This window comes from Macaca fascicularis, chromosome 16, assembly GCF_037993035.2.
Source record: "Macaca fascicularis isolate 582-1 chromosome 16, T2T-MFA8v1.1".
Lineage (NCBI taxonomy): Eukaryota > Metazoa > Chordata > Mammalia > Primates > Cercopithecidae > Macaca > Macaca fascicularis.
The window spans coordinates 88,565,137-88,592,447 of NC_088390.1; the positions used below are offsets into that span (position 1 = coordinate 88,565,137).

The 27,311-nt window shown below is 53.2% G+C and overlaps 1 protein-coding gene across 50 annotated transcripts in view; it reads right to left on the minus strand.

Moving 5' to 3' along the window:
* Positions 1-27,311, minus strand: part of CCDC57 (coiled-coil domain containing 57) — a 119,071-nt gene that overhangs the window by 40,954 nt on the left and 50,806 nt on the right. For 39 of the 50 annotated variants that reach the window (XR_012426366.1, XR_012426362.1, XR_010582078.2 and 36 more), the window contains 5 exons: positions 26,279-26,501; positions 25,341-25,493; positions 16,614-16,717; positions 9,381-9,581; positions 3,315-3,528 (listed from right to left, as the gene is read on the minus strand). Coding sequence is in view for 33 of the 50 variants with exons in the window: in XM_074020995.1 (XP_073877096.1) it covers positions 3,315-3,528; positions 9,381-9,581; positions 16,614-16,717; positions 25,341-25,493; positions 26,279-26,501 (895 nt within the window). In the remaining 17 variants the exon portion in view is untranslated. Of the gene's footprint in view, positions 1-3,314; positions 8,703-9,380; positions 9,582-14,474; positions 15,419-16,613; positions 16,751-19,756; positions 19,882-25,340; positions 25,494-25,818; positions 26,009-26,278; positions 26,502-27,311 lie in introns of those variants that run through there. The other 11 variants (XR_012426370.1, XR_012426371.1, XR_012426372.1 and 8 more) reach the window with 8 other exon arrangements.

Consider the following 27,311-nt stretch of genomic DNA (forward strand, 5'->3'; position numbering starts at 1 on the left):
CATACAAACGCATGTGCGCATAGTCTTACAAACGTGTGCAGTCTCACAAACGCGTGTGCACACAGTCTCACATACAAACGCATGTGCACACACACACATACAAATGCACATGCACAGTCTTGCACACAAACGCGTGTGCACACATACAGTCTCACATACAAATGCATGTGCACACACACACACAGTCTTGCCTCAGGGAGTGCTGGGATTACAGACGTGAGCCACCACACCCAAACGAGGAGACATCTCTTTAGCCAGATTTGGGCCTGGCGACACAGGAACTGAAGAAGGCAGAAAGTATCTGGCACTCAGCAGGGGCTCCTCTACTGGATGGGTGGATGGATTTATGAATGGGTAGGTAGGTGGATGAATGACTGGATGATTGGGTGGATGGGTGAGTGAAAGGATGGATAGGTGGGTGGGATAAGTGGTTGGATAAATGGATGGATATGTGGGAGAATGGGTAGATGGATGGATGGATGGATGAATGGATAGATGGATGAATGGATGGGTGGATGCACGGATAGATGAATGGATGGATGAATGGGTGGGTGGGTGGATGGGTGGATGGATAGATGGATGGGTGGGTTGGTGGATGAGTGAGTGGATAATTGGATGCATGGGTGGAGAGAATAGATGGATGGGTGGATGGGTGGGTGAATGGATGGATAGAAAAGTGGGATAAGTGGTTGGATGGATAGATGGATGGATGGATGCATGGATGGATGGATGGATGGATGGATGGATGGATGGATGGATGGATAGATAGGTGAGTGTGTGGGTAGGTGGATGGATGGATGGATGGGTGACTGTGTGGGTAGGTGGATGGATGGATGGATGGGTGGGTGGGTGAATGGATGAATGGGTGGGTGGATGGGTAGATGGATGCATGGTTGGGTGGGTGGGTAAATGGATGAATGGGTGGGTGGATGGGTAGATGGATGCATGGTTGGGTGGGTGGGTGGATGGATGAGTGGATGGACACATGGATGGGTGGGTGGGTGGATGGATGGATGGATATGTTAATAGATGGATGGGTGGGTGGGTGTACGAATGGATGGATGGGTGGGTGGGTGGATGGATAGATGGATGGGTGGGTGGGTGGATGGATAAATGGGTGGGTGGATGGGTAGATGGATGCATGGTTGGGTGGGTGGGTGGATGGATGAGTGGGTGGGTGGATGGGTAGATGGATGCATGGTTGGGTGGGTGGGTGGATGGATGAGTGGATGGACACATGGATGGGTGGATGGATGGATGGATACGTGGGTGGATGGATGGGTGGATGGATGGTAGATGGATGGATGGATGGGTGGGTGGGTAGATGGATGGATGGATGGGTGAGTGGGTGAATAGATGAATGGGTGGGTGGATGGGTAAATGGATGGATGGTTGGGTGGGTGGGCAGATAGATGGGTGGATTGATACATGGATGGGTGGGTGGGTGAATGGATGAATGGGTGGGTTGATGGATGGTAGATGGATGGATGGGTGGGTGGGTAGATGGATGGCTGGGTGGGATAAGTGGTTGGATGGTTGGATGGATGGATGGATGGATGGATGGATGGATGGATGGATGAATAGATAGGTAGATGGATGGATGGGTGGGTGGGTAGATGGGTAGGTAGATGGATGGATGGATGGGTGGGTGGATGGATGGATGGATGGATGGATGGATGAATAGATAGGTGGGTGGACGGATGGGTGGGTGGATGGTAGATGGATGGATGGGTGGGTGGGTAGATGGGTAGGTAGATGGATGGATGGATGGGTGGGTGAATGGATGGTAGACGGATGGATGGGTGGGTAGATGGATGGATGGGTGGATGGATGAACAGATAGGTGGGTGGACGGATGGTAGATGGATGGATGGGTGGGTGGGTAGATGGGTAGATGGATGGATGGATGGGTGGGTAGATGGATGGATGGATGGATGGATGGATGGATGGATGGATGAATAGATAGGTAGATGGATGGATGGGTGGGTGGGTAGATGGGTAGGTAGATGGGTGGGTGGATGGGTGGATGGATGGATGGATGGATGAATAGATAGGTGGGTGGACGGATGGGTGGGTGGATGATAGATGGATGGATGGGTGGGTGGGTAGATGGGTAGGTAGATGGATGGATGGATGGGTGGGTGAATGGATGGTAGACGGATGGATGGGTGGGTAGATGGATGGATGGGTGGATGGATGAACAGATAGGTGGGTGGACGGATGGTAGATGGATGGATGGGTGGGTGGGTAGATGGGTAGATGGATGGATGGATGGGTGGGTGGATGGATGGTAGATGGATGGATGGGTGGGTAGATAGATGGATGGGTGGGTGGGTAGATGGATGGATGGGTAGATGAATTGGTCGGTGGGATAAGTGGTTGGATGGATGGATGGGTAGATGGATGAATAGATAGGTGGGTGGACGGATGGGTGGGTGGATGGTAGATGGATGGATGGGTGGGTGGGTAGATGGGTAGGTAGATGGATGGATGGATGGGTGGGTGGATGGATGGTAGACGGATGGATGGGTGGGTAGATGGATGGATGGATGGGTGGGTGGATGGATGGTAGACGGATGGATGGGTGGGTAGATGGATGGATGGGTGGGTGGGTAGATGGATGGATGGGTAGATGGATCGGTGGGTGGGATAAGTGGTTGGATGGATGGATGGATGGATGGATGGATGGATGGATGGATGGATGAATATACAGGTGGGTAGATGGATGGGTGGGTCGATGGTGGATGGATGAGTGGGTGGATGAATGGATGGGTGGGTGGGTAGATGGATGGATGGATGGATGGGTGAATGGGTGAATGGATGGGTAGAAGGATGGGTGGTTGGATGGATGGATAGGTAGGTGGGTGGATGCATGGAGGAGCAGATGAATGACTCACTGAAACACTCAGTCATAAAGCCAGTGTCCCTTGCCTTTCTTAGGAAGTCAGCCCAGGTGTGTCTGTGTCCAACAGGCCCAGCCTCCACCTCAGTCAGGAGACTGCTGCCTTTATCTGGAGAAGTCTGTGGCCATCTTTGCTGCTTGCCACAGAGCCGCACAGAAATGCCAGCTGCTTTGCTAAACTGTGGCGTTGTTCTCACAATGGTGCCCGCAAAGTGGGTTCCCAGAGCGTCCGCAGCTGAGATGAGGTCCTGCTCTGTGCAGTGGCCTCCAACCAGGCCCCACTCACAAGAGGGGCTTCTGCATGCCTTCGGGCCTTCCTGAGAAGGCTGCGGCCAGAGCCCTCCCACTGACCCCAGGCACACACCCAGAACCTGGCCTGCACCCAGGCCACGGCCTCCACTTCCCAGACTCACCTTCTGGCCTGCCCAGCTCCGCACGGAGCCTGTTCCCCATCTCGATGAGCTGCTCCTTCTCCAGGCAGAGGCTGAGGATTTTTCTGGCTGCCTCCTTCAGCTTCCTCTGGAGTTGGTGCATAGATAAGGTCTGGGGGGCACGTGCCACCGGCCGGAGGTGCAGGAAAAGCTCCCCCTGGTCCTCGGCCTCCACAGGCTCTCCCTTGGCGAGGCCCTGTAACAGAACTCACAGGTAGACACCCCTGCGAGGCTGCCCTCATGGGAGGATGCCGGGGTGCCTGCCCACGGAGCCTCTTCACCTGCTCTCCCAGGGTGGGCACTGCTGGGTGCCACCACTGGGTGACGTCCTTCCAAAAGAAAGACAAAAAGGGTCGCTGCTCCCAATGCTTCAGTGGGTTCCTTCTCTTCCACAAACAGAATAAAGGCCCACAGATCTCCCAGGCCAGGGTGGCCCCCGGGCCCTCACAGCCCTCTGCCTCCTCCCTGCCATCCCTGCCTTCTGGTCACATATACCTTTGTGTCTTTCAAGTGAACACAGTGAGAATCTCAGGACATCCAACCAGCACAGCAGCTCCCCAGGGAGAGCAGAGAGAAGGCTGTGGCCTCTAGCAGTGCCCAGGACCCAGGAGGACACCTCCCGCTGGCGTGGCTTGGCCCTCCTCCACGCCTCGGGGTCCCTCCTTTCTCTACCTGCCGGATGGACACCCCACAACCACCCTGCAGGCTGGCTGTGGCTTCCCTCCTGAAGCAGGCGCAGGGGGAGCACAAAGGCCGTGGAGAGGAAGAGGCTGACACGGGGGCAGTGGAGCTGGCTGGGCTCCCCCTCAGCACCCCAGGCCTGGGCCAACCCTAGATTTGAACCCCTGGGAATCACTGTGTTGTCCTTGCTCAGCCTAGCCCGGACTTGCGGCCTACACCATGCCAGTGCTACAGAGTGCAATCCCAACACAAAGGGATGCCTGGACCAAAAATGGGGGCACAGGAAAAACCAGTGGTGTCCAGGCCCTGGTGAGACGGAAGCCAACGACCTACTTCTCCCGTGCTGCTCCTGGCCCCTGTGAGGAGCCAAGCTGCACCTTGTCCTGGCCACACGAGCTCTGAGTCCCTGGAACAGGCCAGCACACCCTGTCCCCACCAGCTTCCTGGTATGCCTCTCCAGGTGCTGCTGCCTTCCGGGTGCTGCTGTTCTTCGGATGGCCTGGGGCGCATCCACTGTATGCAGTGCCTCTGGGCATGTGCCGCAGGTTCATGTGGGATGCTCGGGGGCCGCGGGGATGACACAGCAAAGGGGAGCGATGTCTGCCTTCCTCTTGGACAGAGAAAGTTCTTTGGCGCCGCAGGCCCCAGCCGAGGCCAGGTGCAGGGCAGCCCCCACAGAGGCTCGCCACAGGCCTGAGCCCGAGTCCAGACTCGCTTCCTCCAGTGAGCGGGCCTTGTGCCTGCTCCGTGAGCACCCTTGGCAAGTGTGGCGCAGAGGCTCACTCGCGGCCCCGGGAGGATGGGCAGGAATGGGCTCTTGGGCCTAGGAGAGGCCAAGGCAGGTCTGGAGGAAGGGAGGTCTTGTGCTGGTGAAACAGGTTGCAGATGGCGCAGCGCTGGGGGACAGCAGCCAGGCAGGGGAGACTCCAAGTCCAGGTCGAAAGCCCTGGGTCCTCTACAGGAACACACTGGGTTATTTTGTTACTTTAACTGAGGAAAGAACAATCCTGAAAACAGATTTTGCAAACCTCAAAACACTTAGAGACTTAAGAGACAATTCCCTCTTCAAAAGCAGTCCCCTCTACCCGCAAAGATGCCCCGATGTTGCCCCAGGCCCTTGCGGCTGGTGCCAGGCTTGAGGGGCACTGAGGGGCCTTCTTGCTGTTGACCCCACAGGCACAGGAAGGAGGACACGGATTGCAGGGCCCACGTCCTAGTCAGGTGATTCTGACACAGTAACCTGGGGGGCAGGGAATGAAAGATTCTACCTCTCTTGGATCCAGTTTCTGGTAAAATGTTATTTGGTAAAAGTTTATTTTGATGATTCTCTAAAATCTTTCCACAAAATAAGATTTCTACAGCCTGAGACATATTTAGGAATGTCTTCACACTGTGTGCTCCAGGGGCTGCCCACCCACCTGCCCCCACGCCTGGGACTGCCCCAGCACCCCCTGGTGAGGGGGAGATGTCTCCATGTGTCTGGACAATTAGGAGGAAATTAGAAGGAAACTAGAAGGAAACTTTGGTCTGCTGAAATGTCTTCACGTCTTGAGGACATGTGTGAGTGAGTGACAGAGAAGTCCTCCTCAGAGGCTGAGGCCTGGAGCTGGTACAGTGGGTTCCATCAGGCTGGGCCGGTGCTCACCACCCCACACAGTCAGTCCAACGCCTCTCGGCAGAGCCGGCGCCAATGCCATGGCCAACACTGCCCCCCAGTGGACCCAGGGACATAACACATCCTCCAACTCCGCCCTGGCGGCCAGTGCCTGGGGGGAAGTTTTGTGTTTTAAGGACTGGAGGCAGTTGATGTGGGTGGTGCAGTCAGGGAAGGGCAAAGCCAGGCTGTGCGGCTCAGCCCAGCGGGGCCTGCCTGGGAGCAGAGCGCCCCACTGTTGTCCACAGGCTCTCCCTCCGCCACGGGAGAAGCGGGAACACGTGCTCTGCACACACCTGGCCTCGGCTTTGCAGGCCTGGCTCCTTGGCTGGGGCCGGGGAAGGGACCGGCTTCTGTCAGGGGTGCTGGAGGACACTCCCTGGGCCCCTGAGCGCTTCCTCACCGGCCCCGCACAGGCTTCCTGCACTGCAGGAGGTAGGCTGGGGACGCCGTGCTCGCCACACCTCAGTACTCGGGTGGATGCACACAATGTGTGACCGGGTCCATCGCCCGTGTGCAAATGTCACCAGCCATCCGGATGACGCCCTGACGCCGTGTCTCCTGCGCTGGGTCCGGGGTCCCACGTGGCATTTCTACACTGTCTCTCCTCTGCGGGGACGGCGGTCCCACGTGGCGTTTCTACGGATGACGCCCTGACGCCGTGTCTCCTGTGCAGGGACGACGGTCCCACGTGGCGTTTCTACACTGTGTCTCCTGTGTGGGGACGACGGTCCCACGTGGCATTTCTACACTGTCTCTCGTGTGCGGGGACGACGGTCCCACGTGGCGTTTCTACACTGTCTCTCCCGCGCAGGGTCCAGGGTCCCACCTGGCGTTTCTACGTGGGGTCTCCCAGGTCTCCTAACTGGAGTGGCTCCCCAGCTTCCATGTTTGGGCGCCCACCAAGCGTGCAGAAGTCCCTCTGTTTGGGCTGCCCGAGGTTTCTTCATGCTTAAGCTCAGGTTCTGCATCTTTGGCAGGGACCCTGAGAGTGAGTCTGTGCCGTCTCAGTGTGGCCCGCCCGGAGGCAGGTGCACCCAGCACGGGCGATGGGAGCTCTGATCACTCGGCTCAGCTGGGGTCCAACAGGCTGCTCCACTGGAAAGCCAGCATTACCCCTGAAAATAAGTCACGTGGGAGATGCTGCTTCGCGTCCGTCTGATGGGAATCCCTCTGGCTCAGTACCCATCTGTGATCGCCCAGCGTGCCATTCCTGTCGCGTTCCTTGGCTGGCACTCTCGTGTGGAGGAGCGCCCCGTTCCCCTGACTGATCTGTCCATTGCTATCAGCCTGGACCCATTATTTCCTGGTTGAGTCAATGGATTATGGTCTTCACCATCACTGCCTATTGGCCTAGATCTCGTCAGTGGGGGCCCCTTTCTGCTGGTTCCCGTGCCCTCCGAACCTGCCTCCATGCTGGAGCCCCGGCTCCTGTGAGCACAGCAGCAACCATGGAACCAGTGCCTGGAACTGTGGAACTGGCATCTGCTGCGGCCGAGCCCAGGCTGTGGGCCCTCTCAGGACAGAGCTGGGATCAGATGCACACGCAGCTCTACCCACTTCTCTATACCCAACATAACGGACACATTGATCCTCTACCTGAGGGCCCCGCCCCCTTCTCCGTCTGGGCTCCTTTCCCGCGGCTGCAAGCAGCAACGACCTGGGCCGGCCGTCGTCTCCAGGAGCTCAGCCACGTTGCTTGGCAGAGGACAGAGCCGCGGTGGGCCTCGCCTGGGTGGAGAGCCCGGCCACAGGATGCTCAGACCCAGGAGGAGCCTGGAGCCTGACTGTCCCCTCCATGCACATAGACACGGAGCCCGCAGTGTTTGCCCCGCCTGTGCCTTAGCTCCAATAACTGGGATTGGGCTGCAGGTGGCTTCAGCTCCCACTCTGTCTGCCACGGGATTTAATTCCTCAATTTAAAATTCTGCTTATTTGGGCCAGGCACGGTAATCCCACCACTTTGGGAGGCTGAGGCAGGCAGATCACTTGAAACCAGGAGTTTGAGACCAGCCTGGCCAACATGGTGAAACCCTGTCTCTACTGAAAATACAAAAATTGGCTGGGCGTGGTACACCTGTAATCCCAGCTACTTGGGGGGCTGAGGCAGGAGAATTGCTTGAACCCAGGAGGAGGAGGTTACAGTGAGCCAAGATAGCACCAGTGCACTGCAGACTGGGCAACAGTGTGAGACTGTCTCAAAAAAAAGAAAAAGAAAAAATTCTGTTTATTTGTATAAATTCTTGCCCCTTCATTCTAAACAAGTGGGAAGATAGCGAACTATGCAAGGGATGCCAGTGAGAGCTCCTGGGGCCCCTTGCTGCCCAAGGATGCGCCCACCCGTGTCCGGGAACACACAGCGTTCAGGTGGGTGGGACACGTGTGGGGGTGCAGACATGCTTACCCCCGCGGTGCTGCTAGCTGGTCCAGGGGCCACAGCCCCCACCGGGCAGGAGCCACCCTGGAGTGGCTGGACTGGGAGCCCAGGGGGGCTAGGGTGCTGGGGACCCCTGAGGACAGCACCTCCGTACCAAAGGTACAAGGGCAGGTGCAGCTCAGTATCTTACCAACCAGCTCAGCCCTTCCTGTGCACACTGGCTGGGCACCTGCTGGGGCCTCAGGCTCCCTCCGCCTTCCCATACCTGCTCTGTCATCCCCCTAAGGCATCCTCATGGTCTTGCCCATCCCATGCCAAGGCAGCTCTGGCCTGCTCCTCACTGTCCTGGAGCCTGAGACAGCCACGGCCCCATCTTCCTCAGTCCACTCTATTCCAGTCCGAGTCCCTGGGGTCCTGCTCCCCAAGCATGGTGCCCTGGGGTCCACGCTGTCTTCCACTTTGTGTCTTCTAGACAGCATCTACCGTCCCTGAAACCTTCTGTGGATTCATAGGTCACACAGGTCATAGGTTGCTACAGTTATCCCAATTACCAACAGTCTGGGGTACGAAGTCAGGGAGGCTGGCAGTCTGTCCTTCACAGCCTTTCCCTCTGGCCTTAGGTAGGAAGAAGGGAGCCCTGCTGGTCGGCTCTGCCAAGCTGCAGAATCAGGACCTGGGGTCATCTCCACAGCTCAGAGCTGTGGCTCAAACCCAGCCATGGAGTTGGGGGTCACTCCCTCGGGGCCAAGGCCCTGACCAGGACCAGGATAGGAGAGCCGTGGCATGGAGCAGCTGCGTGGCTCTGAACGCAGCAGTGAGGGCCATGTGGCCCCCTCCCCACGCAGGGAGGGCCCACCGCTAGGCGTGGGGCAGGCAGGACTGTGCACGCAGACGCCCCCTCAGCAGGCCATCAAGGCCCTGCATTAAAGTAAACATGAGCCACCTTCAGTGTGTGAGTTTCCAACACAAGATGCTGTTAGCTGAAGGGAGGACTGGGATGGGCCCGGGCCTGCCCCCACCAACAGGGCGTCAAGGTGAAGGACCAGGAAAAGAGGAGGCAAGCGGAGGAAGAAGGGGGAGGAAGAAGGGGAGGAAGAAGGGGGAGGAAGAAGGGGGAGGAAGAAGGCGGAGGAAGAAGGCGGAGGAAGAAGGTGGAGGAAGAAGGGGGAGAAGGGTGGAGCAGGGCCCACTTCCAGGCACAGCCTTCACTGCAGCTCTCGTCCCACCTGAGCTCCCAGGGCATACAGGCAGCAACGCTGGCAGAGCGCAGGCAAGGGCAGTTTCTGTGGCAGGAGCCTCGACAGGCAGGTGGCAGGAGGAGCTGGCGGGCACCCACCTCTCTCCCTAGGGTCACGGCGTCCGAGGCTGGGGGCTGCTTCTGGACTGAAGGCTCTGCTCCCTCGTGGTGGGCTATCCTGAGATGCTTCCCCAGCTCAGTCACCTGTTTCCGCAGCTCCAAAACCTCCAGGTGTACCTGGTCCACCTCACGGGGAAGCTCACGCTGGAAAGCGGCCGGCTCCAGGGGTTCCCGCAGCACCTAGGAGCCATTTCGAAGGCAGTGTAAGGAGTCAAGGCAGCGGCTGGGCTGGAGCAGGCCCCTGGGGCACTGCCGGGAAGCGCTGTGAGTTCGGGGAAAGAGCAGGGGAGCCGGAGACCAGGGCCTCCTCCCCAGCTGGATGCAACTGCCCTCCGCCCTCCGCCCCCCACCGCAGCCGCTGCTCCTCCTGCCCCACCCAGCTGGCCGCCCCGGTGGCTCCCGGTACCCTGCTCTGGACTCCCAGGCTGGTGGGGAGAATCCGTGCATGGACAGAGGCAGAGCGCCTCGAAACCCCTTCCTGAGCCCTCCTTCCAGGGAGAAACAAAAGCCTCCAGAATTGCAAGTAACCAGTAGGAGGTATAGATTTTTCTCTTCTGCTAATCAAAGGGGGCAGAAATGGGGAGGCCAGAGGGAGGCAGGCCAGGAGGTCAGAGGGCTGAGGCTATTGAAAGGTAGGTGGATAGGCCGGGTGCGGAGGCTCAACCCTGTAATCCCAGCACTTTGGGAGGCCACGGCGGGCAGATCACGAGGTCAGAAGATTGAGACCATCCTGGCTAACACAGTGAAACCCCATCTCTACTAAAAAATACAAAAAACTAGCCGGGCGCGGTGGCAGCGCCTGTAGTCCCAGCTACTCGGGAGGTTGAGGCAGGAGAATGCCGTGAACCCGGGAGGCGGAGCTTGCAGTGAGCCAAGATCGTGCCACTGCACTCCAGCCTGGACGACAGAGCGAGACTCCATCTCAAAAAAAAAAAAAAGAAAGGCAGGTGGAGGCCAACAGGAGGCCCGAGTGAATGGGGGGCTGGGAGAGGGAAGTCACAGGTCACAGAGTACCTCTGGGAGGCAACAGGCTGGCCATGAGACCCACCCTGGGGGCTCTGGGCTGGCCTCCAGCTCTGGCTGCCTCTCACTGACCGCACCACTCCCGGCGACAGGAAGGAAGAAGAGCAGCGCAGGTGAGAAAGAGGAATGCCTCCCGCACCAGAGCCTTCCCGCCTCATTCCCAGTAACATAAAATATCACTTTCCCTATGCCAGGGACTCCTACGGTGAATTCCTTATGAATATTTCATTTTTGAATTTGCTACCTACACACAAATAAAGGTTATTATTTAATTTACAGACACTGCTAAGTAAAAACCCAACCAAACAATATTACTTCAAGGTGAACATTTTCCCCAGGATGATCAAATCATCTATGATTAACCAAGGTAAAATTAAAAGCTTGTATTTATTTGTATTTATTTACTTATTTTATTCAGATGGCATCTTACTTTGTTGCCTCGGCTGGTCTCAAACTCCTGGACTCAAGCGATCTTCTGCCTCAGCCTCCCAGAGTGTTGGGATTACACCTGTGAGTCACCACATCCAGCCTGTTTTTATTTTTAGAGACCGGGTCTTGCTCTGTTGCCCAGGCTGGGGCACAGTGGCGCGATCGTGGCTCACTACAGCCTCGACCATCTGGGCTCAAGCAATCCTCAGCCTCCTGAGTAGCTGCAATTACAGACGCACCACCATTCTTGGCTAATTATTTCAGTTTTTAGTACAGATGGGGTCTTGCTGTGTTGCCCAGGCTGGTTTCAAACTACCGAGCTCAAATAATCCTCCCACCTCACCCTCCCAAAGTGTGGGGATTACAGGCATGAGCCACCGTGCCCAGTCTTGTTTAGTTTTTAGGGACAAGGTCTCCCTATGTTACCCAGGCTGTTCTCAAACTCCTGGGCTCAAGTGATGTTCCCGTCTCAGCCTCCCAAAGTGTTGCGACTACAGGTGTGTACCACCGTGCCCAGCCTAAAAGCTTTTTAAATGTTTATTTCTTGTCTGTAGGATTTGTGTGGGAAATGGGGGAAACAGCAACTGCAAAGTGTCGGGAATCTGGAGCCCCATCATGGGTACGTGGATCTTCAACTGCCTCGACTGGAGTCCCTCACGGGTACACGGATCTTCAACCGCCTCGACTGGGGCCCCTCACGTGTACACGGATCTTCCTCGACTGGAGCCCCTCATGTGTACACGGATCTTCAACGCCCCCCAACTGGAGCCCCTCACGTGTATACGGATCTTCCTCGACTGAAGCCCCGCAAGTGTACACGGATCTTCAACCCCCCTCGACTGGAGCCCCTCACGTGTACACGGATCTTCAACCCCCCGCCGACTGGAGTCCCTCACGTGTACACGGATCTTCAACCCCCCTACTGAAGCCCCTCATGGGTACACGGATCTTCAACCCCCCTACTGAAGCCCCTCACGTGTACACGGATCTTCCTCAACTGGAGCCCCTCACGTGTACACGAATCTTCAACCCCCATGACTGGAGCCCCTCACGTGTACACGGATCTTCCTCGACTGGAGCCCCTCATGTGTACACGGATCTTCAACCCCCCTACTGAAGCCCCTCACATGTACACGGATCTTCAACCCCCCCCCCACTGAAGCCCCTCACGAGTACACGGATCTTCAACCCCCCCCGACTGGAGCCCCTCACGGGTACACGGATCTTCAACCCCCCCCCCACTGAAGCCCCTCACATGTACACGGATCTTCAACCCCCCCCCACTGAAGCCCCTCATGAGTACACGGATCTTCAACCCCCCCCGACTGGAGCCCCTCACGGGTACACGGATCTTCAACCCCCCCCCCACTGAAGCCCCTCACAGGTACACGGATCTTCAACTCCCCCAACTGGAGCCCCTCACGTGTACACGGATCTTCCTCAACTGGAGCCCCTCACGTGTACACGAATCTTCAACCCCCCTGACTGGAGCCCCTCACGTGTACACGGATCTTCCTCGACTGGAGCCCCTCATGTGTACACGGATCTTCAACCCCCCTACTGAAGCCCCTCACAGGTACACGGATCTTCAACCCCCCCTCCGACTGGAGCCCCTCACGTGTACACGGATCTTCAACCCCCCTACTAAAGCCCCTCACAGGTACACGGATCTTCAACCCCCCTGACTGGAGCCCCTCACGTGTACACGGATCTTCCTCGACTGGAGCCCCTCACGTGTACACGGATCTTCAACCCACCCCCCGACTGGAGCCCCTCACGGGTACACGGATCTTCAACAGAAATGGAAAAGTAGCCAAGTTCCTCTTCACTGCAACAACAAAGATGCACGTCCCATCAAGGTGAGACGTTAGGCATCAGCAGCAAATGAGAGGTCTGAGGGTGATGCACATGTTAATTAGCCTCATTCAGCCATTCCACAGTGTGGACATGTTTCAGAACATCATGTCACACACCACAGAGATATACAATTTATATTTGTCATTTTCTTTTTTTTTTTTTGAGACAGAGTCTTGCTCTGTCGCCCAGGCTGGAGTGCAGTGGCCAGATCTCAGCTCACTGCAAGCTCCGCCTCCCGGGTTCACGCCATTCTCCTGCCTCAGCCTCCCGAGTAGCTGGGACCACAGGCGCCCGCCACCTCGCCCGGCTAGTTTTTTGTATTTTTTAGTAGAGACGGGGTTTCACCGTGTCAGCCAGGATGGTCTCGATCTCCTGACCTCATGATCTGCCCGTCTCAGCCTCCCAAAGTGCTGGGATTACAGGCTTGAGCACCGCGCCCGGCCTCTTTTTTTTTTTTTTTTTTGAGATGGAGTCTTGCTTTGTCGCCCAGGCTGGAGTGCAGTGGCGCAATCTCAGCTCACCGCAACCTCCGCCTCCCGGGTTCAAGCGATTGATTGCCCTGCCTCAGCCTCCCGAGTAGCTGGGATTACAGGCACGCACCACCACGCCTGGCTAATTTTTTGTATTTTAGTAGACATGGGGTTTCACCATTTTGGACAAGACGGTCTCAATCTCCTGACCTGGTGATCTGCACACCTTGGCCTCCCAAGGTGCTGGGATTACAGGCGTGAGCCACCTCGCCCAGCCATATTTGTCAATCAATCCATCAAACATTTTAGGAAGATTAAAAAAAAAGGCATCCAATTTCTGAAGCACTGCCTGCTCCCTCGGCAGACGGGAAATCTGGAATACTTTGTTTCTTTTTCTTTTTTTTTTTTTGAGACTGAGTCTTGCTCTGTCGCCCGCCCGGGCTGGAGTGCAATGGCCGGATCTCAGCTCACTGCAAGCTCCGTCTCCCAGGTTTACGCCATTCTCCTGCCTCAGCCTCCCGAGTAGCTGGGACTACAGGCGCCCGCCACCTCGCCCAGCTAGTTTTTTTGTATTTTTTAGTAGAGACGGGGTTTCACCGTGTTAGCCAGGATGGTCTCGATCTCCTGACCTCGTGATCTGCCCGTCTCGGCCTCCCAAAGTGCTGGGATTACAGGCTTGAGCCACCGCGCCCGGCCCTGGAATACTTTGTTTCTAGAGGAGATGTTCTGCACTAGGGAAGAAGCAGAGGCTGCAGGGAAGGTGTGATTTACGTATTTACAATGTGACAGGACATGTGGAAATTCCCTCCTTACTTTGCCTCACAAGGAATAAAGGCAACAGGATGAGGACAGCACGACTCAGAAGCACAAGCAACAGGAGACATGAACAACGGGACTGGATCAAAACTGGAGACATTTGGTGTCCTTCAAAGGACACCATCAAGAAAGTGAAAAGACAGGCCAGGTGCAGTGGCTTATACCTGCAATGCCAGCACTCTGGGAGGCGGAGGAGGGAAGATCACCCGAGGTCAGGAGTTTGAGACCAGCCTGGTGAAACCCCCTTTCTACTAAAAATACAAAAATTGGCCGGCCATGGTGGCTCACGCCTGTAATCCCAGCTACTTGGAAGGCTGAGGCAGGATAATTGCTTGAACCCGGGAGGCGGAGGTTGCAGTCAGCCGAGATCACGTTGCTGTACTCCAGCCTGGGTGACAGAGTGAGACTCTGTCTCAAAAAAAAAAAGAAAGTGAAAACACAAACCACAGAATGGGAAAAAAATGTAGCAAATCATAAATCTAATAAGGGACTTGTATCTGGAATATAAAAATAATTCTTACAGCTCAAATAAAAAGATAACCCAATTAAAACTGGGCAAGGGATCTACACGGACATTTCTCCAAAGAAGACAAATGCCGACCAAGACACACGCGAAATGCTGCCTGACATCAGGAGTCATCAGGAAAACGCAAATCAAAACCACAGTGAGGCCCCACTTCACTCCCACCAGGATGACTAGCATCACAGCCAGAAAACAGCTAGCGTTGGTGGGGATGGGGAAATGGAACTCTCACACAGTGCTGGTGGAGGTAAAATGGTGCGGCTGCTGGGAAAAACAGCGCGGCGGCTCCTCGAGGGGTAAACACAGGGTGACCGTCGGGGAAAACAGCGGGCGGCTCCTCGAGGGGTAAACACAGGGTGACCGTCGGGGAAAACAGCGGGCGGCTCCTCGAGGGGTAAACACAGGGTGACCGTCGGGGAAAACAGCGGGCGGCTCCTCGAGGGGTAAACACAGGGTGACCGTCGGGGAAAACAGCGGGCGGCTCCTCGAGGGGTAAACACAGGGTGACCGTCGGGGAAAACAGCGGGCGGCTCCTTGAGGGGTAAACACAGGGTGACCGTCGGGGAAAACAGTGCGGCGGCTCCTCGAGGGGTAAACACAGGGTGACCGTCGAGGAAAACAGCGGGCGGCTCCTCGAGGGGTAAACACAGGGTGACCGTCTGACAGAGCAATTCCACTCCCAGGTGTACACCCAGGACAACTGAACTTTGCATAAGTCCACACAGGAGCGTTCACAGCAGCGTCATGCACAATCCAAACAGCGGAAGCAACCCAGATGTTGAGTGCATGAGTGATACACGAAGTGTGATCCATCCATACGACAGGATACGCCAGCCACGGGAAGAACGGCGCCCTGACATACGCAGAGCTGACCCTGAGAACATTCTCAGTGAAAGAGCCTGGCACAAAGGACAAAAGGACAAAAGGACAACTGCCGTATGACTGTGTTAGTATGAGGTCCCTTCAGTAGACAAACTGATCGGGACGGGGAGGGGAATGGTTACTAGAGGCTGGGAAGCAGGGAACGGGTGATACTGCTGTGTGGTTTTGGTACCGAGCTGCTATCTGGGGTGGGGAGAAAAGCTCTGGTAATAGTGAGAATGTTTCTACAACATCGTGAATGTACTGCCACTGATAGGTACACTTTAAAATGGTCAAAATGGTAAACTTTGTTATATATTAATGCATTTTACAATTAAAAGAAAATTTTTTTTTGAGATGGAGTTTCACTCTTGTTGCCCAAGCTAGAGTACAATGGTGCGATCTCGGCTCACCACAACCTGCGCCTCCTGGGTTCAAGCAATTCTCCCACCTCAGCCTCCCAAGTAGCTGCCACCATGCCTGGCTAATTTTTTGTATTTTATAGAGACAGGGTTTCACCATGTTGGCCAGGCTGGTCTCGAACTCCTGACCTCAGGTGATCTGCCCAACTCCGCCTCCCCAAGTGCAGGGATTACAGGCATGAGCCCCCATGCCTGGCCACACAATTTTTTAAAGTAAAAATCAAAACAATGTTAGGACTCTGTAGCAATCAAACCAAGGCAGTGACCCCAGCCCCACGGGAAACAGGTGCGCTCGCTGCTGGATGCATGCAGATACTGGCCCCAGCAGGAGTATGACCCGACCCCCAAAAGGCAAGGGCCCAGGAGGTTGAAAAGAACAGCGTTTGCCAAGGCTCCAGTGTCTCAGATGAAGTGCAGCTCGTCACTGACATGGAGCACACGTGCCCTGTTGACCAGGACTCCTCTGAGTGGGCAGGTGGCATCAGGCAGCCCACACACACGCCCCGTTGACCAGGACCCCTCTGAGTGGGCACAGCCAGGGCCTGGTGGTCTGGCCGCCAGCACTGCCTCCACTGCCTGGACCGTGCTTCCCAGATTCTCCTGGCAAGCCTTCCACGAGCACAACTGAGATGAACCGGTTCCCAAGACCTCCCCACGGCCCCTTCCTCAGAAGAAAACAGGCACAGAGAGGTCAGTGGATGCCCGAGGTCACCTGGGATTGCACCGGGCAGTCGCTCAGAGCCCACGCCCCGCTCCCACCCCCCAGCAACGGCTCCCTGGGAGGAAGACCCCACAAACTCGAGCGCCTCACCTTCTGTCTGAGTCGTGTCACCAGCAGGTTTAGGAGCTGCACTCTGTCCCCGAGCTTCCTGAGTGCCAGTCCGGAGGACACTGGGCCAGCTTGGACAGACCCTCCTGCAGAGAAGAGTGGCTTCTGTCAGCTCAGATCTGAGAACGAAGGAAGGTCTTTCAGGGGAGACACACATCTCTATCAGCTCTCCCTTTCCCGTGAGGCCATGGCACCAGCGGCTGACCCCAACGCAAAGCTGTTGTTCATTGGAGTCAGCAGATCTGGGTCCACATGAAGATTAGAGATGCTGTACAGAAAGCATAATCCTCATGTAAAGAAAGCAAGAATCCTTGTAGGAAAAAGTCTGACCTTACCATGTAGTGTCTGATAGAGACCAATTGCTCCAATCTGTCCAAATAAAGAGCCACTTAGTTAGAAATTGAGAAAAAAGATGCCACATAACACAGGGTCAAAGAAAAAAATCACAATGGATATTAACAACTATTTTGAATGGAAAGATAACAACAATACTACTTTAGAAACTTCAGGAATGAATCTAAAGCTGTCCGTCCAAGAATAATTACAGCTTTAGATAAATATTTTAGAAAAGAAGAAAGGCTGAACACCAGTGAGCTAAACGTTCATCTCAAGAATTTAGAGAGCCAGGCGCAGTGGCCCCTGCCTGTCATCTCATCACATTGGGAGGCTGAGGCAGGAGGATCCCTGGATCCCAGGAATTCAAGGTTACAGTGAGCGATGACTGCGCCACTGCACTCCAGCCTGGACAGCAGAGCGAGAGCCTGTCACACACACAAGCAGAAAAATAAATTTAAAAAGAATGGCCAAATTAAAGCCAAATAGGGCTGGGCATGGTGTCTCACGCCTGTAATCTCAGCACTTTGGGAGGCTGAGGCGGGCAGATCGCCTGAGGTCAGGAGTGGGAGACCAACCTGGCCAATGTGGCAAAACCTGTCTCTGCTGAAAAAAAAAACAAAAATTAGCCTGGCGTGGTGGTGTGCCCCTGTGGTCCCAGCTACTCAGGAGGCTGAGGCACGAGAATCAACTGAACTCAGGAGGTGGAGGTTGCAGTGAGCCAAGATTGTGCCATGACACTCCAGCCTGGGCAACAGAGTGAGACTCCGTCAAAAAAAAAAAAAAAAAAAAAAAAAAGCCAAATAAAGTAGGAGGAAGAAAAGATAACATCAGTATTAGATATTGAGGAAACAGAAAATAAATGTATAATAGAGAATCAACAAAACCAACAGTTGATTCTTTGAGAAGGCTAAAATAAACACCCAGTAATACTAAGCAAGGAAAAAATAAAAGCAAATGACCAATATAATTAATGGCAAAAAGGAGTTATCACTTCAGACCCCACAGACATTTAAAAACTCATAGGATACTATAAGCAACTTTATGTCAAAAATTTGAAAATTTAGATGAAATGGACAATTTCTTAGTAAAATATAACATGTATAAAAAAGAAAATCTGAATGTCCTATAACTATGAAAAAAACTGAATTCACAATTTTAAACCTTCCCACAAGGAAAACTCCAGGCCCAGCTGGTTTCAAAGTTGAATTCTACCAATTATTTAAGAAAAATTAAGATACGTCTGATACAAACTTTTTTAGAAAACAGAAAAATAGAGAATACTTTCCAACATATTTATGAGGCCAGAGTAACTTTGATTCCAAAACCTCACATGAACATTATGAGAATTGAAAATTATAGGCCAGTCTTACTCATGAACACAAATGTACTAATTTTCAATAAAACACGGGCACGGGCAAACCAAGCTGGGCCTGGTGGCTCGCACCTGTAATCCCAGCTACACGGAGGCCAAGGCAAGAAGACGGCCTGAGCCCAAGAGTTCAAGAATAGCCTGGTCAAAGAGCGAGACCGTGTCTCATATAAACAAAAAACAAAAGAAGTATCAGCAAACCAAATCTGTCAAATTATAAAAAGAAGAATCTATCACTACATGTTGCATTCTTCCTGGAACTGCAAGGGTAGTTTAACATGATGGAGACCCTGCAGTCCACCCCCATTTCCCCCCACTAATCTCAGCTAAAGGCCCGGCCAGAACACAAAAAGCCCCACTAGAGGAAGATTCTGAACGGTGAGAAACAAAGCCTGAGCGTCTAGGGGCCTCGGATCCCAGGGATGGCTGGCAGGGAGTCCCTCGTCTCCTTCCTGCACACACTGGCCTGGTGCTGGGCAGCCACAACCCAGAGCTCAGACCAAAACAAAAGGCCGAAGAGAAGCTGCTCCTGGGACCAATGGAGCAGAAGACGGGGACATGCAGGTGGAGCCCTTGGGACCACACCTGCCCTCCTGCCAGCCCACGGTCCTGCAGCCTGGTATAGACAAAGGCCATCTCAGCTTCTGGGAGAGCATGTGGGGAGGGTCACAGGAGGAAGAAGGTCTACATGAAGACTCCTGAGGATCCGCCGTGTAAAACCAGCCAGAATCAACAGAACCAGCACAGCAAAACCTCTGACAACTGGGCCTGGCGGGGGACACTGCCCAGGATTTAATTGGCCACTTGGTAGCTCACGTGTGGGCAGAGTAAAACAGCATCATCAAGGCTCTGGAAAGTAACGGACATTCAAACCTCAGCCCACCAGAATGGGCCAGGATATGCAGTGTGAACCCAGAAAGGCTGACTTATCTGATACAATAAATGACAGAATTAACACAGGTTTAATAAGAACCAGAATTTCATAATGTGACACTCAAAATGTCCATGATACAGTAAAAAATTACAGGAGGCTGCCTGTAATCCCAGCACTTTGGGAGGCTGAGGCAGGAGGATCACTTGAGCCAAGGAGTTTCAGAACAGCCTGGGCAATATAGTGAGACCCCATCTCTAATTAAAAAAAAATACTCGTAATGTTAACAACCAAGAAAATCTCAATGCGAATGAAAGAGACAACACCAAGATGACACAGACATTGGAATTATGGGACGAAGATGTTAAAGCAGCCGTCATAACGATACTCGAGCAAGTTACTGGGGAGGGTGGAGGTGAGAGAATTGCTTGAAGCCAAGAGTTTAAGATCAGCCTGGGCAACATAGTGAAACCCCATCTCTACAAAACAAAAACAAAAACAAAAACAAAAAACCACAAAAATTAGCTAGGCATGGATGGTGGTACGTACCCATAACCCCAGCTCTTCAGGAGTCTGAGGCCGGAGAGTCGCTTGAGCCCAGGAGGTCCAGGCTGCAGTGAGCCATGATCATGCCCACTGCACTCCAGCCTGGGTGACAGAGCAAGACCCTGTCTCTAAAAAAAATGAACAAATACACAAACAAAAAACTCTGGCAAGCAATTTAATACACTCTAAAAACACATGGCAAAATGAAAGTTCCAGTAAAGTAAGATATAAAGAAAACTAAGGCCAACTGTGATGGCTCACGCCTGTAATCCAAACACTTTGGGAGGCTGAGGCAGGAGGATCAGTTGAGGTCAGGAGATCAAGACCAGCCTGGGCAACATAGTGACACTCCATCTCTACAAATATAAAAAGAAATCAGCGGGGTGTGGTGGTGCACACCTGTAGCCTGTAGTCCCAGTTACTTGGCAAGCTAAGGTGGGAAGGTCCCTTGAGCCCAGGGGGTCAAGGCTGCAGTGAGCTGTGACCATACCACCACACTCCAGCATGGACAACAGAGCAAGGCCCTGTCTCAAAAACAACAACCACAATTAAAAAAAAAAAAAGGAAAAAGAAAACCAAAATGGAAATTTTAGAAACAGCAACAAAAATCTCACTGAATGGGCTTAACAGAAAAATGGAAATGACAAAAGAAAGAACTGATAAACTTGAAGAACAGAGGAAAAGGAACTATCCAATTTGAACAACAGAGAAAACAAATTGAAAAAAAAGAGAAAACACAGCCTCAGGGACCCGCAGGACAATAACAAAAGGCCAAACGTTTGTGTCCTCAGACTCCCAGAAGGAAAGACTATGGAGCTGAAAAAAATACTTGAAAAATAATGGATGAAAACTTCTGAAATTTGGTGAAAGACATAAACCTTCAGTTTAATATCAAAAAGAATAAACCAAAGAAATCTATGCCCAGATACAACATAATGAAATTTCTTTTTTTTTTTTTTTTTGAGACGGAGTCTCGCTCTGTCGCCCAGGCTGGAGTGCAGTGGCCAGATCTCAGCTCACTGCAAGCTCCGCCTCCCGGGTTTACGCCATTATCCTGCCTCAGCTTCCCGAGTAGCTGAGACTACAGGCGCCCACCACCTCGCCCGGCTAGATTTTTCTATTTTTTAGTAGAGACGGGGTTTCACCGTGTTAGCCAGGATGGTCTCGATCCCCTGACCTCGTGATCTGCCCGTCTCGGCCTCCCAAAGTGCTGGGATTACAGGTTTGAGCCACCGCGCCTGGCCTACAACATAATGAAATTTCCAAAAACTAAAGGCAAAAACTCTTTTTTTTTTTGAGATGGATTTTTGCTCTTGTTGCCCAGGCTGGAGTGCTGTGGCATGATCTCGGCTCACTCAACCTCTGCCTCCCAGGTTCAAGCAATTCTCCTGCCTCAGCCTCCCAAATAGCTGGGATTACAGGTGCCTGTCACCATGCCCGGCTAATTTTTGTATTTTCAGTAGAGACGGGGTTTCTCCATTTTAGCCAGGCTGGTCTTGAACTCCTGGCCTCAAGCGATCCACCCGCCTCAGCCTCCCAAAGTGCTGGGATTACAGGCGCCTGCCATTACACCCGGCTAATTTTTGTATTTTCAGTAGAGACGGGGTTTCTCCATTTTGGCCAGGCTGGTCTCAAACTCCTGACCTTGAGTGATCCATCCACCCAGCCTTCCAAAGTGCTGGGACTACAGGCGTGCGCCACCGCGCCCAGCTAATGTTTGTATTTTTAGTAGATACGGGGTTTCACCACGTTGGCCAGGCTGGCCTTCAACTACTGACCTCAGGTGATCCATCTGCCTTGGCCTCCCAAAGTGCTGGGATGATAGGCATGAGGCATGAGCCATGGCGCCCGGCCTGTCAACGTAATTTTAAAAGTCAAGTGTGAAAGAGTGTCTATCATATTCACCCTTGCCATTAGTTTTCCTTCACTCCTGACGTTCCTAGTTTCCTTCCTTCCGTTGTGTCTAAAGTACCTCCTTTATCAGTTCTTTTAGAGCCAGTCTGATCCAAACTTTTCCTTCATCTGAGAATATCTTTATTCACTCTCATTCCTGAAGAATGTTTTTACTGAATGTATAATTATGGGTTGACAGTTTTTGCTTTCAGTGCTTGAAAAATATTATGCCACTTCCTTCTGAAGAGAAATCTGATGACAGCTGCTGCTGAGAACCCACTGCCGCTCCGGTCACAGTCCCCTGTAGGCCATGCATCGCTCTCTCTGCATGCTTTCAACAGTCTTTGTCTTTAGGCCGGGTGCAGTGGCTCACGCCTGTCATTCCAGCACTTTGGGAGGCCAAGGCAAGTGGATCACTTGAGGCCAGGAGTTTGAGACCAGCCTGGCCAACATGGTGAAACCCTGTCTCTGCTAACAATACAAATGCTACCAGCTGGGCATGTTGGCACATGCCTGTAACTCTAGCTACTTGGGAGGCTGAGGCACGAGAATCGCTCGAACCCAGGAGGCTGAGGCACGAGAATCGCTCGAACCCAGGAGGCAGAGGTTGCAGTGAGCCAAGATTGTGCCACTGCACTCCAGCCTAGGCAACAGAGACTCCGCCTCAAAAAAAAGAAATTCATTTCAAATATAAAAGACAGAGGTAGGGCCGGGCGCGGTGGCTCACGCCTGTAATCCCAGCACTTTGGGAGGCCGAGGCGGGCGGATCACAAGGTCAGGAGATCGAGACCACGGTGAAACCCCGTCTCTACTAAAAAAAATACAAAAAAATTAGCCGGGCGCGGTGGCGGGCGCCTGTAGTCCCAGCTACTCAGGAGGCTGAGGCAGGAGAATGGCGTAAACCCAGGAGGCGGAGCTTGCAGTGAGCCGAGATCGCGCCACTGCACTCCAGCCTGGGCGACAGAGCGAGACTCCGTCTCAAAAAAAAAAAAAAAAAAAAAAAGACAGAGGTAGGTAAGAAGGGAAAGGGATGAAAAAGTTATATCACGCAAACGTGAATCAAAAGAAAGCTTGAGTGGATTAACTAATATCAGACAAGGTAGACCTCAGAACAAAGAACGTTGCCAGGATAAAGAGGAAGATTACATAACAATATAAGGGTCAATTATCCTAAAAATAATAATAATCCTAAATGTATACACATCTAACAACAAAGATGCAAAATATATGAAACAAAAACAAAGAATCATTATTTTAAAAATGAAGATCTATATTAAAACAAGAACAGAAAGAAACTTCCTTAACCTCCCTCCACTACCCCCACTGCAAAAAACCTTCAGCAAAAACTAAACCTAAAGAAGTGAAACGCCGAAGGTTCCTCCTCTGGGATTAGGGAGAAAGACAGCGATTATGAATATCACACTGGAGAGTTTAGCTAGGGGCAATAATGCAAGAAGAAGTAAACAATATCCGCATTGGAAAAGAAAAATAAAACCTCCCTTATTTTATTTTATTTTTTTTGAGATGGAGTCTCACTCTGTCACCCAGGCTGGAATGTAGTGGTGCACTCTCAGCTCACTGCAACCTCCGCCTCCCGGGTTCAAGCGATTCTCTTACCTCAGCCTCCCAAGTAGCGGGGATTACAGGCGCCCGCCACCACGCCCAGCTAATTTTTTTGTATTTTCAGTAGAGACGGGGTTTTACCATGTTGGCCAGGCTGGTCTCAAACTCCTGACCTCAGGTGATCCACCCACCTCGGCCTCCCAGTGTTGGGATTACAGGCATGAGCTACCGCGCCCGGCCAAAACCTCCCTCATTCGAGACAATCTGTGCCAGTGGAGTGTCCTGTCTGGCCCCTCCCTTTCTTTTCCTGCCTTAGGCCTGCAGGTGGGGCCTGCCTCCCCTGCCTAAGGGGGACTGTGGCTCCAGCAGGGTGAGGGCATCTGAGGGGAAGGCAGCCAGGCTGGGCTGTCAAGCTCGGTGATGCTGGGGAGGCATCCAGGCAGGAGAGCGGCCTCCAAATAGGGGAAGGGGCTGCAGCAGCAACGGGGGATTGGTTACACCAAGAGGACTCGATCAGAGTAACTGTGTTAGTGAGAATGGGCGAGCCAGGTTTCTCATTGTTGGAAAAGGAAGTTAGAATAACGAAAAGGATGCTAGAATGCTAGAATGAAACTTTTGATGTTGGACTAACCACAGTGGAATAGATTAGCCTGTGAGTCTGTCTTGAAATGAAGACCATCCATTCACCAAAGACACCAGTGAAGGAATAAAAGGCAAAGCCACAGACTGGGAGGAGATACTTGCAACCCATAAAACCAGCGCAAGGCTCATATTCAGAATCAAATACCCTAAAAACAATCTATGACAAAAGGCAGATCATTTAATAAAACATGGGCAAAAGACATGGCCTGGAGCTTCAAAAGAGAGACTATCAAAAGGCCAATCCTATGGACTGAACTGTGTCCCCCAAAATTGATAGGTTGAAGCTCTAACCCTGAACATGATGGTATTTGGAGACAGGGCCTTTGAGGAGGCAGTTAAGGTTACATGAGGTCCTAAGGCTGGGGCCCTGGACTGTTGTCCTTATAAGAGGAAGAGCCGGGTGCGGCAGCTCACGCCTGTCATCCCAGCACTTTGGGAGGCCGAGGTGGGTGGATCATGAGGTCAAGAGTTCGAGACCAGCCTGACCAACATGGTGAAACCCTATCTCTACTAAAAATACAGAAATTAGCCGGGCATGGTGGTGTGTACCTGTAATCCCAGCTACTTAGGAGGCTGAGGCAGGAGAATTGCTTGAACCTGGGAGGCAGAGGCTGCAGTGAGCTAAGGTCACACCACTGCACTCCAGCCTGGGTGACAGAGCAAGACTCTGTCCCCCCTCCAAAAAAAAAGAAGAGGAAGACACACCAGGAGTGAGCACGCAGTGGGGGAGGAGCCATGTGAGCACGCAGGGGAGGAGCCATGTGAGCACGCAGGGGAGAGGCCACGTGAGCGCCCGGGGGAGAGGGCACGTGAGCGCCCGGGGGAGAGGGCACGTGAGCGCGCAGGGGAGAGGGTGCTGTCTGCCAGCCACAGAGAGGCCTCAGGAGGAACCCACCCTGCCAGCAGCCTGATCTCTGACATCCAGACTCCAGAAGTGAGAAAATAAATACCCGTTGTTTAAGCCACCCAGGCTGTGGTGCTGAGTTATGGCAGCCCTAGCCAATCATACACCAATGCACACAGGAAAGATGTTCAATCCCACGAATCTCATGAAATTTGCAAATTAAACCAAAATAGGATGTGCTACGTGTCCACTAGAGGGAACAGAAGGAGCCACTGACCATGTAAGTGTTGGCGCGCATGCAGCACCACGGCTGCCTCGCATGCTGTGGATGGAGTGTAAATTGTAGGGGTGCTTTGGAGAAGAATCTGGCATTATCAAGTGAAACACAGTGTAGGTGTGAAGATGCCAGAGAGAGCACAGGTGCCACAGAATTCCATTCACACCGAAACAGGGAACGCTAACTGCAGTGAGGAGCCAGGGCACGTGGGCTCTGGGGGAGCACAAGGGGCTGCCAGGCCAGATGACACTGCCCCGACGTCTGCAATAGCCTCAAGCTGTATATTTGCTGTGACTGGACTTTCTGCAGGGGTCAGATTTCAGTTTATAAAGGGACAGCAAGGAGCCCAGTGAGACGCGGACTCTCACCAGTCGTCTCTGTCGAGGTGCGGACGCTGGGCTGAGACTCGGCACGAGGTGAGGACATCTTTAAAGGATCCAGCACATCTTCTAGATGCTCTTCCAGAGTTTTAAACTTATGCTTTAGAGTTCGTATTTCTGCTTCAAGGGCCAGAACATAATCTGCCAAAAGAAGCCCAGTGAATATAACACACACACACACCCTTTCGCACCGCCCTCCTGTGAGCACCAGCTCAGGGAGCCGATGCCAGCTCGTGCCCGCTGCCTCACTGTGCCTGTCCTCCTGTCCTCCCCGCACGAGAGCTTCACAGCAGTTTCCACACTCTGTGTGTGTCAGACTGAAAGACCTTCCCTCCCCTCACTGGCCAGAGTGTGCCAGCCAGAGACCAGCATAGCCTCCATGCTCTCCAGGAAGGGCTCAGCGATCAGGAGCAAATGTTTCACCTGCTGCAGCCCACGTGCCTCTGTGCGAGGGGCCAAGTCCCACCTGGAGAACGGAAGCTCTGCATCCATCCTGGCATCCGCCCACCCACAGCCACTCGTGGGGTTCCCGGGCATCGGGCGCCCTCATCAGCTCTGCCACGGACACTCCTCTGGAGGAAAGGCCTGCGGTCCACCAGCCCCTGCTACCAACCCACTCTGGGACAGCGCGACACCAAGCCAGCCCTGGTTCAGGTCTAAAACAGGTTTTTTAAGTGTGTCAAGCAGGTACCCTCATTTTTTCCTTCTACTTTACAAATATAAAAGCTTTTTGGTATAAAACTGAAGATTCCTTCTCTTGGAGAAAAAGCAGTTTTCATGCTTTGAATTTATTACAGGGGATGTTAACTTACAGGACTCTGAAATGAAGCCTCCTTGAAGCCAGTCGAGACCCATGCTCCCGTCTGTCCTCCTCCCTCCCTCTCCCACTTCCCCTCCTGCTCTGTCCCTTTCTCCCTGTTACTCACCAGGAGTGGCGGTGTCTCCCCCAGCCTTTGGGTCAGGCTGGTTTGCATGTGTGCTCTCTGCCGCTGTCTGGGCAGGAGGAGGAATCTGATGGCTTAGAGCCTCCATTTCTTTCCTCATCTGGGCAATCGCGCTTCGCAAGCTCGTGTTCTGCTCTCGGAGCTGCTGGATCTCACTGGATGGAAAGTCTTTACTTATTTCTTCTTCATGCTGCCCGAGGAGCATCTGTCAAATACAAGGAAAAATGACTACAAAAAGATGAACGGTTCCCCAGCTTGTCCTGGCAGGCTGCGCCTCCGCCCTCCCTGCTGCCCTCTCGGGGCCAGTCCCCTGCTTGAGCTTGGGCTGTGGTCCCTTCCCATCCCCGGGGTTGTGATATCCCTCCTTTCTGGCCTGACAGAGGTGCAAATGTGACACTCAAATTCCTGAAGCCTTCCATACTGTTGCGGTCACTAGAGCGTCAAATCCACAGAGGCAGAAAGTGGAATGGGGGTGCTGCGGCTGGGGGTGGGGAGGGGGAGCCCGTGTTTCTCGGGGACAGAGCTTCAGTTTGTGAAGATGAGAACGTTCTGGAAAGGGTGGTGTGATGGCTGCATCTCCGTGTGAATGAGCTTCATGCTGCTGAACGGTGCACCAAAAAATAAAGCGGCCAGCTGTGCGTTATGTACACTTTAGTACAGTCAAACATCCACTGAATAGGATGAACAGCAGGTTCGGAGCACGCAGAAGAAAAGGTAGTGAATATAAACACCAGGCACCAGAAAATACCCAAACTGAAACTCAGACGGAAAGGGGCCAAAGGAGGAAAAATGAGCAGAGCTCTGAGACCAGAAACAAGCTGCACAAGGAACCAGGAGCCCAGACGAACATGAAGGCAGGAGACGCGTCTACAACAAGGCCAAACACATTACAAATGCGATGAAAACCGTACATCACAGATGACGAAGCTCAGTGAAGCCTAAGCAGCATAAACAGAAAGAAAATCATACCAGAGAGCAGTGCACAATCAAATTGCTGAAAAATCAGCGACAAAAT